The 12,983-nt window shown below is 38.6% G+C and overlaps 1 protein-coding gene across 1 annotated transcript in view; it reads left to right on the forward strand.

The window, feature by feature from the left end:
• The window catches only part of oxct1a (3-oxoacid CoA transferase 1a), a 41,794-nt gene that overhangs the window by 22,328 nt on the left and 6,483 nt on the right, over positions 1 to 12,983 (forward strand). Inside the window, exons 13-15 of the mRNA XM_065247256.1 lie at positions 481 to 556; positions 10,475 to 10,564; positions 12,854 to 12,934. Of these exons, the coding sequence (XP_065103328.1) occupies positions 481 to 556; positions 10,475 to 10,564; positions 12,854 to 12,934 (247 nt within the window). The remainder of the gene's footprint in view (positions 1 to 480; positions 557 to 10,474; positions 10,565 to 12,853; positions 12,935 to 12,983) is intronic.

Here is a 12,983-nt window from a genome sequence, read left to right on the forward strand (position 1 = left end):
AGTTTTAAATAGGAAAAATATTGAAACTTTTTGGTTATTTTTGATGCTAAATGGTCTAATCAGATTCAATTAACTATGCTAAGCTATGCTTAAAGTGGTAGCGCCAGACCCAGAGATCAGCTGAATGGATTCCAAAACGGTAAAAATCTAATGTTTAACTCTAGGGTAGCTGGAAAATGAGCATATTTTCAAAAAAGTTTAGTGTCCCTTTAAAGATTAAGAAGCTTACATTTTTACATAATGTTCTTCATATTTTGTAACATGATTTTATGTAGAAAACAGTAAATTACTTCTCACAAGCTGGGTCACTTATCGTATCATAGTTTGAGTCAGCATAAATGATGACAGATTTCTCATATTCAGTAAAACTGTGCCTTAAAATTGTTTGTCAGTATTAAGTTTAGGTTCTTGCTGTGATATCTATTTGTTGTTTTCTTTATTGTTATTGAGCTCTTTTTGCTTTTTTACTTTATCCTCAAGGGGCCACATCAATTTGACCATGTTAGGAGCCATGCAGGTATCCAAGTATGGAGATCTGGCTAACTGGATGATTCCGGCAAGTTCATATCATTCACTTATTTATTTGTACATTATGTCAGATTGACTTTGACCAGGCAGATACTGAAAGATTTTACAGAATAGACCCTTAAAGGTCACATAACAAATTTTGCTAATCTCATGTTAATCTTGAGTACCCATAGAGCAGTGTTACATCCTTCATATCTCCAAAGAGTGTTTAGTTTTATCAGATTTTTAAAAGACAGATCCGCCCTTACTGCTACTTTTCCAGAAAAACCTGAGCCCCTGGAGGTGCACAGAGGGCGAATCACGAGCAAGCAACACGTGCAAAACATTATCTCACTATCTCTGAACAACTTATGCTGCGTTCAAACCAGCTGCGCGAGTGATTTCAGTGTTAAGTCAATGTGAAGACGCGTCAACGGGCGTCTGGAGGTCTTGCGGCACGAATGAGGCCTTTAGTGCAGCGCGGTAGACGTGATTCCGCCTCATTCACGCATCTAGTTCACGCGAATGGTGCGAATCGAGTGTTGAACTTTGGCGGAAATACGCGCCGCGTTAACCAATCAGGAGCTTGCTCTAGTAGTGACACAAGTACAGAAAGCGAGTTGCAGAAGCCCCTCCCATGACGCAAATTTTCACATGAATTTCTCGATGACTAGAATTTCACCCGCAGCTTTCACGCGCAAATGAAGCAAGTAAACTCAAAATGTTCAAGCGGCAAACTAGACACGGTAGACGCGAATTTGATGCCTGAAACGTGTCTGGTGTGACCCACGGTTATGATTCCTTATATATTCATGTTCAACAAAACACAGAAATTTGATGCAGTTTTACTTACCGCCTGTGAGTCATGACCTGGTTAGGACTGCGCCATTTTAACGAAATCCAGCGTTAAACAAACACGCGCATAACTCCGCTGTTATATCCATTGTTTCCAATAAAACTGGGTTCATTGGGAAGCTGAGCAAGCTTACATTATCCTCACAAACAACAACACACTTCTCTGGTAACATTAATTTCATGTCAGCTCTTGGTTGGTGTGCCCTTGTGCTATTCTGGATGAAGTGCCCATGTAAGGACTTCTACCATACTTCCAGCATTGAAATGGCTCATAAAAGAAATAAAGCGAGATTGTTACGTGTGAATCTCTCATATTTGAAAGCCATAGACCCCCCTTTAAGGAATGATTTAGCTTCAGTTGGTTTGCTTATTGTCCACACACAGGTTGTAAATCTAACACTACTGCAGGTAGACTCTCAAGCACAGTATGTTTGTAATTGCTTATTGTTTTGTCCTGATCTGAAGTATTTTGAGATAATGGCATGTAAAAAAGTTTTCAATGCTAAATCAGAACGACCTTTAAAACTGCCACAGCACAACTCCTCTTCTTTCTTCCCGCATCTATTTTCAAGTCTCCTGCTGGAATTAACTTGAGAGCTTTTCTTTTGTTTTATGGAAATCGCTGAGCAGCTAATGACAGAATACACAGCTTGAAATCAGAAATGATTTATGTAGATGTTTTCTGAGGAGCACAAATGCGTGGTCGTATTTTACGGCTGTTACGATCTCCTTTCGAGCAGGACAATGATGCTCACTCAGGTAGCACTTATACAAGCGCATGCAGAATGGGATTTAGGATGCAACATTGTAGTGCAGGATTTCATGATACCAATTTTTTTTTCTGGTTTTGCTTTAGGAGACATTGCAGTAACTGGTGTACATCGAATTGAAATTTAACAGAGTGAATCATTGCATTATTGTATAAATGAATATTGTGCAACTATGTTGCATAAAAACATTGGAATGATTTGTAAGATTATTAATGTACACAAATTGTTAATCTTGTCAGAAAACGTGTATTTTCTGCACAAAACCATTTTTATCCTTGTTGCCAGATAACTTTTATTGCATGTAGTCTGGCTCTGTTTTCTTTTACCTTGTGTAGTTTTGTACTTGGTTTTCAAGGATGTCATGCTGCACACAATCTGTTCATATTGGCATCTACAGTATCTAATTTGGCTCGTCTCTGTCACGTGAAAGATAAATTTGGGCCAAGATACTTGAGTTTAAATTGGATGCACAGCCTTTGACATCAAAAAATCCCATGGTGACAAAATTGTTTAGTTCCTTCAAGTCTCTATACTTAAACATTTATGGTTAGTTGCAATTTATTTATATACATTAATATTATTTCATCACTACTGTCTATGATTCAACTCAAAATCTACCTTTTTTCAAACTTAGCAACACACCAAAGAAAACTACCGTATTTACAGGACTATAAGTCACTCCGGAGTATAAGTTGCATCAGTCAAAAATGCATTTTGAAGAGGAAACAAATATATAAGTCCCACTGGACTATACGTCGCATTTATTTAGATAAATGATTTCATAAAATCCAAGCCGAAGAACAGACATTTAATCTGGAAAGGGAAGTTATTCAACTAAACAATGGCACACAGAACAGCAGGTTGAATAGGTGTCCGTACATATTAACGTAATATTACCATTTATTCATTCCACATCACTAAATCCATTGAATTACATAAATACAGGAGCAGCCTAGAGCGGACTCTTGCGGCTGTAGACGGTAATGGTTTCTTTTGAATTATAAGTCGCACCTGACTTTTAAGTTCCAGGACCAGCCAAACTATGAAAAAAATTTGACTTATAGTCCGGAAAAATCGGTCGTAAAGATCATCAATTGAGATATCAAATGAGCAATACCTGAATGAAAAAGGTGCACTTGTTAGTCAGACCTGCCTCAGGTCAATATATTAATTTCCCTTATTCTTTTTTATTTGTGTGTTTCAGTCCTATTTTTCCTTGTGGCCGCACATCAGTAAACCTGCTTATTGCCCTAAATCCAAAGTCCTTGCCTCCCGCTAGGTTCATGTAAGGGTTCCCGAGCCCTAATGAGAGTCAATGCCGGCTGTGGTTTTTGGAGCCTTACTTCTGTCGGCTGTCGCCTGTGGCGCCTGGTCTTGCTGTCAGTTGAGGGGGCTGTCGATACTCAGCTGCACTGCATGCAGACACCTCTGCAAGGTTATTTATAGTCCTTCAAGGCCCAGCCTGTCACTGAATGATGCCTCCCAGCCTCATGGCCCTCTGCGCGTCTCGCTTATCGAGTTTGGTTGAAGGTTATTTCTTGCGAACTGGCGCTCATCGTGGACCATGAGCTGCATTCTGCTCTCTGTTTTTTGTTTTAAGTCACCTCACTTGCATTGTGGTATAAGGGATAAATGTGAAACAAATATACTGATGAAAAAATACATATTTAATATAAGTGCTTAGATGCAAAAGCCGCTAAACGCCACCTCTACCAAAAATGAGATAATGATATTGATCAAATGCTCTCGGCATGTATTTTACGTTTATCAAATACTTTCACTTCAAATCTGCTTAATCCCATCCCTAGGCTATTCAGAAATACCACTTTGCTGGGAGAATGCTTTAAATGCCAAGTGCAATTGAATTGAACAAACGTACATCAAGGTTCAATATCTGATTAAATGAGGTTTACAGAATATATTAGGATGTTTACCAAATCTTTTAGCCTTTTACCTCTATTCAGAAAGGACAGTGAAGAGTGACTGAAGGCTTTATTAGAAGTGGAGATTTTTGCATGTACTTTTTTCAGGTTTGCAGAGAAAGAGTCAAATCTGTTAATACAATTACTTAAGTGACATTTATGAAAATAAGGCATTTCAATTACCGACTAAAAACCTTTTCATTACCATTAAAGGGCACATTTTACAAGACTTTTAAGATGTCAAATAAATCTTTGGTGTCCTCAGAGTACATGTGTGAGGACACATTTTTGGGTGTGTCTTTTTAAATGCAAATGAGCTGATCTCTGCACTAAACGGCAGTGCCATGGTTGGAAAGTGCAGCTTAAATGGGTGGTATTATCCCCTTTTGACATCACAAGGGGATCCAAATTTCAATTACCTATTTTTTTCACATGCTTACAGAGAATGTTTACCAAAACCAAGTTGATGGGTTGATCCTTTTCACATTTGCTATGTTGACAGAAGTACTGAGACCCAATTATAGCACTTAAACATGAAAAAAGTCAGATTTTCATGATATGTCCCCTTTAAAGTGAAATCTAAACATACACTCTAAACATACCGCTTAGTTATTTTTAAGTCATTTTGGGTAAATATTGGACAGAACACACCGCTGGGTTAAAATCGACCCAATGCTGGGTTGAATCCATGGTTGCATAACAACAACCCAACATTGGGTAATTTTTAACCCAGCACGTGTCCTGTCCAATATTTACCCATTATGGGTCAAAAATTACTCAGCCTTTTTTAGAGTGTAAGAAAAAAATCTAATTAACAAGACAACACGTCAGACGCACTTATAGGGTTTTGCATCTGAGCTTTCATATATAAATAAATAAATATCCATATTTTTAAGTAATATGCAAATGCTAATTTAATCTACACCAGCTCTGTTGTAAATACAATTAAATTCCTCATTTATAAGCATATTTTTGGGCAGTAGTCGACTCTGTAGGGACATCGGCGTACATTATAAAACATTATCGGGTTTGCATGCAGCGCTACAGATTGTTCTAAGCTGTCTTTAGCCTTTAAACTCTTAATGAATCAGACGAGCCTGGCAGACTAATTACAATAATCCCTCCAATTACTCCGGGCTCCCCGGCCACCTCTCAAGACTAAAGGGCCAGCAGACTGTTGTGCAGCCAGAGGGCCCTGAGCTGAAAGATGTGTCAAGAAATGAACAGGGACATTACAAGACGCCCCCCATCTGCCCATTCACTGATAGCAGTTCTCTTTCTTCGGCATCCCAGATGTTGATGAAGACACGCTACATCAAACAGTCGCAGCATCCTCATCGGGGAGCCAGAACCGATAAAGAGCAAGAGTTGCTTCGGGTTGTGCCAGTTTGGAGAAGGTTCTGGTATTAATTGGAAAATTGAGCAGAAAGAGTGCCTGTTTCGTTCTCCGTGTTTTATGCTTCGATTGAAACGTCTGTAATGGGGATTCGTGAATTAGCATTCGTAATGTGCCCAAAAGCAAAATGCTAAAAAAGAGCACTGCTTGGCATTTGTTGGTGAAAGGAACTGTAAAGAGAAAAAATAGAGCCACTGCTCAGTTTACAGTTATGTAGCGTCTTTAAATATTACATACAATCCTGGTGGAAAAATGGGGGCTGAATGCACATTGTGCTAGATAAAATAGTCTTGCTTACATCCAAATCCCAACGCCCACATGTTCTCTCTTTAAACGTAATTCGTGCACGCAAACCCGAGTTGGGACTCGCTAACTGTTGACCCTCGTTCAGAAATGGTGCTTGTACAGCCTTTCAACAAACCCAGACATAAAATTATAGTCCACTTCAAATTACATATTACCTGAGAGAACTTAAGGCCACTGCCATTGCGTCATCTCTGCTAACAGTTCTGCAGAAATCTCATTCTTTGTGATAGTGCTGGTACTTTAATGCATGAATAATTTTAGACACCTGTTTTATTACAGAAACATCAGGCTGGCATGTTTTCTCGTAAATGAGCATTTTCAGTAATTTCACTTTAATGGCAATGAAAAGGTAATTTGTCAGTCATTAAAATGCCTTATTTTCACAGATGTCTCTTTAGTCATTTCATTGGCATTTAACAAATATTGTATCTTTCGATGCAAAACCCTCTAAGTACATGCTAAAATATCAAATCTAAAAAGTGTCCAGTCACTCTGAACTGTCTGAATAAAGGTACATTTGGTCAATCTCCTAATATATTCTGTATAACCTCACATAGCGGACAGTGACAGGCGATGAGAAAGCATTACTTGAGCTGTAATTTCGGATACACATAGTTTAAAAGAATAAGGGTGTTTTCACACCTGGTTCGTTTGAGCCCTCCAAACGCTCTCATAGCAGTTCAGGGTGTTTATGTGAACAAACCAAGTGATTTCAGACCCCCCTAAAAGTGCACCCCTAAAAGTGCAATACACCATCGGCTCCGACCCAGAGGTTTGCTCCTAGTTAAATGTCCAAGAACAAAAGACATGAAATGCTATACCCTAAAGTTCACAGACTTCCTTCAAGATGTGATAAAGAGTCATACAATTGTCTGAAATTCTTCCGCTCTGTTAAACTACACACAGCCTTTTGTCACGCTGTTGCGGATCAGTAGTTGTCTTGGAAACGGCATTAACGTTAGTCGCCGTCGAATTGCCATGCATTTAAATGTCCAGTCGGTTTGTGTAGGAAAGAATGAGTTTACAGGAGTGGATAAGGATGCAGCTTGACGAAAGGAAATTGCCTGGAGTGACGGACATAATTTCTCGTCTTCATCAGCATCAAACATGAAAAGCAAGGATAGTGTGAATTACAGGAGAAATATTTGATATGTTGTCATGGAAACTCTCAGTCTGCCGTCCACTAAAGTTGTTCTTTTTTTCATGAGAAAAATCCCCTCAACACATATATACACACACACACCCACACATCAAATCCATGTGACACTTTCCCCAATGTGTAAAACCACTCTTCCTCCTGAATGTTTGCCTTATTCAAAGCCGGCATAGATAAACAAGTAAAATGCCCTGGTGCTTGCACTCTGACCCTCTCTTTTCACTTTCCTCCTAGTTATTTTTTCGCATGCTGTTTAATGTCTCTGGATTAAGAGCGCTTTGGATTGACGTTGAAAGCTTGTGGTTAACTGATTGATTTGCTCTGTGGTTTCTGATACAGGTTCTTGGACCATTTTCAGCTGGTTAATGCATTGTGATTTATCATCTGTCGGATAACAGTTCAAGTATCAGTATATGTTATAGATCAGTCTATACATATTGCCATTCCTGAACTTATTACGATATTGGCTCAGTGGGTACCACTGTTGCCTCACAGCAAGTAGGTTCCCGGTTCGATCCTTGGCTCAGTCGAATGGCCTTTTTGTGTGGAGTTTGCATGTTCTCCTTCGTCAGTGTCCATTTTGCTTTTGGTTGGCTAGCGTCCTGCCACAACTCAGCCAAATGCTTTTTCACACAAAGGTGTTACAAAAACAGAGCCAGAATTAAGCCTGACGTGCCTAAAGTAAGCCAATTTTGGCCCAGAATGTGTTGCTATCTGGGAGGGCGCTGTCCGAGTGCTGAAACGCCTCTCTACATGAATGTAAATTCTTTATCTCCAGTTTTTTACAAATAAAAGTATTTTTATTTATGCAAACCTTTTTTTTGCATATTTGTAAATTATTCTTATAAAACCTTTTTGAGATTATCATGCATCATACTTTATCAGAAATTAAAACACTGCTTTTTTACTTATTACTCCATTACTTAATTAACGACTTTTAAGGAGAACCAAAGCTTTAATTATAAAATAACCATTTCCATAAATAAAACACAATGCAATTTTTTTATATCAATCTTAAACTGGTGGTCATCTTCCTCTGCTTACAGTTTTTACGCTTACAAACTCCGCCATGTAAATAGGCAATCGTTACACCCAAAAACACCCAATACTCATTACGAGAATAGGAACAACCCTTTTAACAATCTAAGCGCATTGTCTAAAGCACAGAGCGCAACGTCTTAATGGGCGTGTCCGAATCCACTTTTGCTAATTTAACGACGGGAAAATGGTTTGTGCGCAGGGTTGGTCCTTTTTTTTAATGAGTAATGGGAGTATTTTGGGCATAACGTGCAATAGACCAATGAGAATCTCAGCCCTCATCCCCTTTAAAAGCCAGTTGCACTGGCGCTATGTTTGACCCCTATATAGAATAGATGACGGACTTTGTAAACTGAAAGCGGAGGAAGAAGATCCCCAGTTTAAGATTAATGTTAAATAATTGTGTTGTTTTTCACTTGTATTGAAATTGTTATTTTTTTATCAAAACCTTTAAAACCCGTTTTCTTTTAGTCATGGAAGTAAAAAAGCAGGCTTTTAATTGCTTTAAATGTATGGCTATCCAATATCATCAAAAAATAATTTACAGGAAAAAGGTTTGTACTCTAAAAATACTTTATTTGTAACAAACAGGAGATAAAGAATTTACAAACGGCTCTCCGCACGTTTCAGCACTTGGACAGCGTCAGTTTTTTTTAAGCATTACTTAAAAATGTTTCTCATCCCACCATATCCATAAAGTCATCATATACAATAAATCTGTGAGGTAGCATTTTAAAAAAATTAAAAACAAATGCATTTGTTTAAAGCAAAGCATTTATTTACTTACCAGGCTGCATGTGAAGCAGCTCTTTGCACCTTCTAACGTCTCATAATTAGTCCTCATTTATGTCCAAGAGACTCAGTTATAATCTTTTACATTCAATTTTTTAATATTTAATATTTAAAAGCATTTTTGTGCTGCTGCGCATTCATGTATGTGATAAGCAAACCCGCGCTGTCGTCCCGTTTATAGGCGCATATTACTAATGCAGTCTTTAAATTACAAAAAACATACTGCGTCTATTTTAGTTGCCTCAAAATAGCAACGCGCCAACAATGCGCCTGAACACACCTCGTTTTCAGACCAGAACGCCCATGGGCGCAAACGGGGGCGCAAATGCATTTGCTATTTAAACAACGTGGCGCTAAACCTGAAAATTATAATTGTGCAGGGTGGAAACTAGCAAAAGACACTTGCGTCATGCATTGCGCTGCATTGCGCCAGGTGTAAGATAGAGCCCTTAGACTGTGTGCCAGACCATTTTTCCTGTCATTAAACTAGCAAAAGTGGATTCGGACACACTCTTTTAGACTGTGCGCCAGGGACATAGACCATTTTTCCGTCATTAAACTAGCAAAAGTGGATTCGGACAAGCCCCTCTAGACTGCGTGCCGTGCACTTTAGACCATGTGCTTAGCTCGTTAAAATAGGGCCTTAAGTCTTTGAAACCACTGCCTTACTGAGCATTTCTGCTCATAATTTTACACAGCGTTTGAAAGATGTGCTATTTTAGTCCCAGCCTTTGAAGAATATTTCTTTTAATCTTGTGCACATACTGCCTTTTTGACCTTTACAAGACATGCTTTATAATGCTCTGAAAAGAAAGAAAAGTTTTAGTATTCCATTCATATACTCTCATTTTATTTAAGCAACTACTCAAGCTTGTCAAGTGTAAGAAAAAGTACTTTCTGTTTCTGTTCAGTACGACAAGAGACATGCTGGTTGAGCCGCAGCCAGCTTCTATAAGAAACACTGGAGCGCTGTGTTCCTTTAAATGAATCTTCATGGTGTGTAAAATAGATGTTGAACATTTGTAACTGACACTATGGGGAATCAGCCAGCTGGAATGGACAGGGACAGAATCACAACAGAATTCATTTATTTTCAATTGGGAAGTAAAGCATGGCAGATGAATAAGCATTGATATGCTTAAATGTGTTTCTTTAAGAACAACGAGGGCCATTATTCTGATGCATTGTGTTGTCATGTATGCTCAACATTGATTTTTGTCGCTTTTGTGAATGTGCACACATGCATGCATGTTAAGCTGGAGACACACCGAATGATTTTCGCACAGATTGTAAATGTAATGTGATCATAACGATTAATGTCTAGTCTCACTCAGTCTTTGTTTACAATCACAGATAAAAATCATTCATGCAAGAAACACTCTTTATGTGGGTTGAGTCCAATCTAAGAATGTTTTAGGAAGTTATTAGGTGTGTCACCAGCATTAGGAAAGACAATAAAATAAGCATCACTCAAATCGCCCTTTTGTTAAGTGATTCCAGCCACAGGTAATCAGGTTTACGGTTTCCTAGCAACAATTGCCTTTCTGATTTCTTCCCAAACCAACCTGAGCGTTCCTGTCCTCCTTGAATCGCACGCTGGCCGCTATGTTAATTTGTTTTCTTTGTTTCTCACTTTCTGAAATAATACGTGTTTGCAATGCACAAAAATTGTTTTTTTGAAGTAAATCTGTTGCTCATTTCTTGCACCATCTTTTTTTGTGTTTTCCCTCAGGGTAAGATGGTGAAGGGCATGGGAGGGGCGATGGATCTAGTGGCCAGCGCTGGGACAAAAGTGGTTGTTACAATGGAGCACTCGGCTAAGGTAGCTATAATCACACACGTTCATGAGACTGCATCATATTGACTTTTTTTTATCACAGCTGTGCTGATGTTCAGTATGACAACACTTGCGAATATGATATTGCTTTTAAACATCATATAGAAACGGCCATATGCTGTGCAAGGGATTGAAGCAGAATGCAAATTTTTGGAAGTCTATTGCTGTAGAGGCTGTGCTTTAAAAGCGATAAGCTTTTCTGTAGGGGTTTGCTGTGCAAAATGTGTATATTTTTATATTTATATATATATATATACATTGTATAATATGTTGGCCCATATTGATAGGATAGCATCTTGCAGTTGATGGAGATTTGTGGGATACACATCCAGGGCACAAAGCTCGGTTCCACCACATCCCAAAGATGCTCTATTGGGTTGAGATCTGGTGACTGTGGAGGCCATTTTAGTACAGTGAACTCATTGTCATGTTCAAGAAACCAAATTGAAATGATTCAAGCTTTGTGACATGTTGCATTATCCTGCTGGGAGTAACCATCAGAGGATGGGTACATGGTGGTCATTAAGGGGTGGACATGGTCAGAAACAATGCTCAGGTAGGCCGTGGCATTTAAATGATGCCCAATTGGCACTAAGGGGCCTGAAATGTGCCAAGAAAACATATATGAAATATATATATGAAGAGTTTAGTTGCAAAACGAGATAACTCTGTTTTTAACATTTTTGTCAAAACATGTTTATTATTATGTTATCATGTTATTATTTTGTTTTATGGTGCTACTTAGCTGAATGTTTTAAGTTATGAAGGTTTAAATCAAAACAAATTGATATTAATTGGAATGCACAACCAAAAACAAGATTTCAGAAAAATAAAAAACGGAGTTATCTTGTTTTGCAACGAAACTCTTCATAATGTGATAAACTATATATCCCACTAAATGTATCCTACACTGTCAGAAAAAAGGTACAAAACTGTCACTAGGATGGTACCCTTTTAAAAAGTTCCTAATATGTACCATTTAGGTACATATATTTACCTTTGAGATACCAGTATGTACACCTTTAAGGTACTAATATGTAACTTTTAGGTGCAAAGGTGAACCTTTTGATAGGGTGCCGCTCCAGATCGGTTTTAATGAACCGATTCATATCAAGTCACACGGCACGACTCACAGCAAGTAAAGCTTCATTATTTTCCATCAGTGACAGAATCTCTCTTCCTTAAGCAGATAGTTGGAGAGATGTCAAAAGTCTGTGAAGTTTTCAGCTGCACAAACACACACACTTTAAGGTCTGCAACCTTATGTGTCACAAGACAATCCTATATTTATTCATCCTCATGTCGTACCAAACCTGTGTACTGCTGTTAGAAACTTTCACTTGAAGAATTGCTATGTATTTTTTGACATAATAGTGACGGTTCATACTTAACCGGTGGCTGTTAACATTTTTGGTTGAATTATTACTTCAAATTGTTCTTTTTTATTACAGCATATGGCATAATGGTGCATACAATACGCAGTTCATGCTGTGTATTTCCAACATCACGTAGCCTTCACCCTTATGCCGATAACCGAAATCAAATCTCTACACTCTCTGTTATAACAAAGCCTGTGGCTGGCATAGAAAATGTTCACCTCCCAAATTATACACCGTTCTGCCAGAGATTTTGATGGGGTTTTTTTTGTGTATGTCATGAGTTTTTATTTAAATTACACTGATCTGTGTCAAAGTTCACTGCTCTCATCAATGAAATGCACTTAGATTTGTTCCAGGGTCGCAAATACGATGCATTTATGACTGCAATGACTTGATTCATCGGTCCAGGCAGTGACCGACTGAAAGGAGGGAGTAGGACAGAGAAAGACAGTTATTAGAGCTCTAAAGACTGCCGTTCACATTTGCCCTTGCGTGTGTTCATGCTGGCATTGGGGAAAGGGGCTTGACTGGGTTCAGGGTTGCAAGGCCAGCTGTCTACCCCTGGTGTGATGAAATCTGTGGACATGGGTAAAATTAACCACCATCAGCTATCTAATTATTATCCCCGGATCGAGCCCTGATCCAGCAGCAAATGGCGTCAGAAGGGCCTTTCTTTTCCTCACGGCTGGCGATGGATAGAGCTAGCTTAGTGTGTTTGTTTTTAGTGCCCATGGGCTGAATGATCGACATTTCTGACGTTGATTGTCAACAAGAGAAGAATTAAAGGATTCTTGAATGCATAGAGCTGGAGAGGAAGAAGAATGGCTGTAATATGTGCCAGTGAAAAACAACGTGTTTAACTGCTTTCTCTTTGTTTTGTAATTTGATGTTTTAGGGTGGCAAACACAAGATTTTGGACAAATGCAACCTGCCTCTGACCGGGAAACAGTGTGTGGACCGTATAATTACAGAAAAGGTGGGTTGATTAACAGAAATTATTGATTTTGCTCTTGCAATCTGTCTTC

This window comes from Paramisgurnus dabryanus, chromosome 11 (assembly GCF_030506205.2).
Source record: "Paramisgurnus dabryanus chromosome 11, PD_genome_1.1, whole genome shotgun sequence".
Lineage (NCBI taxonomy): Eukaryota > Metazoa > Chordata > Actinopteri > Cypriniformes > Cobitidae > Paramisgurnus > Paramisgurnus dabryanus.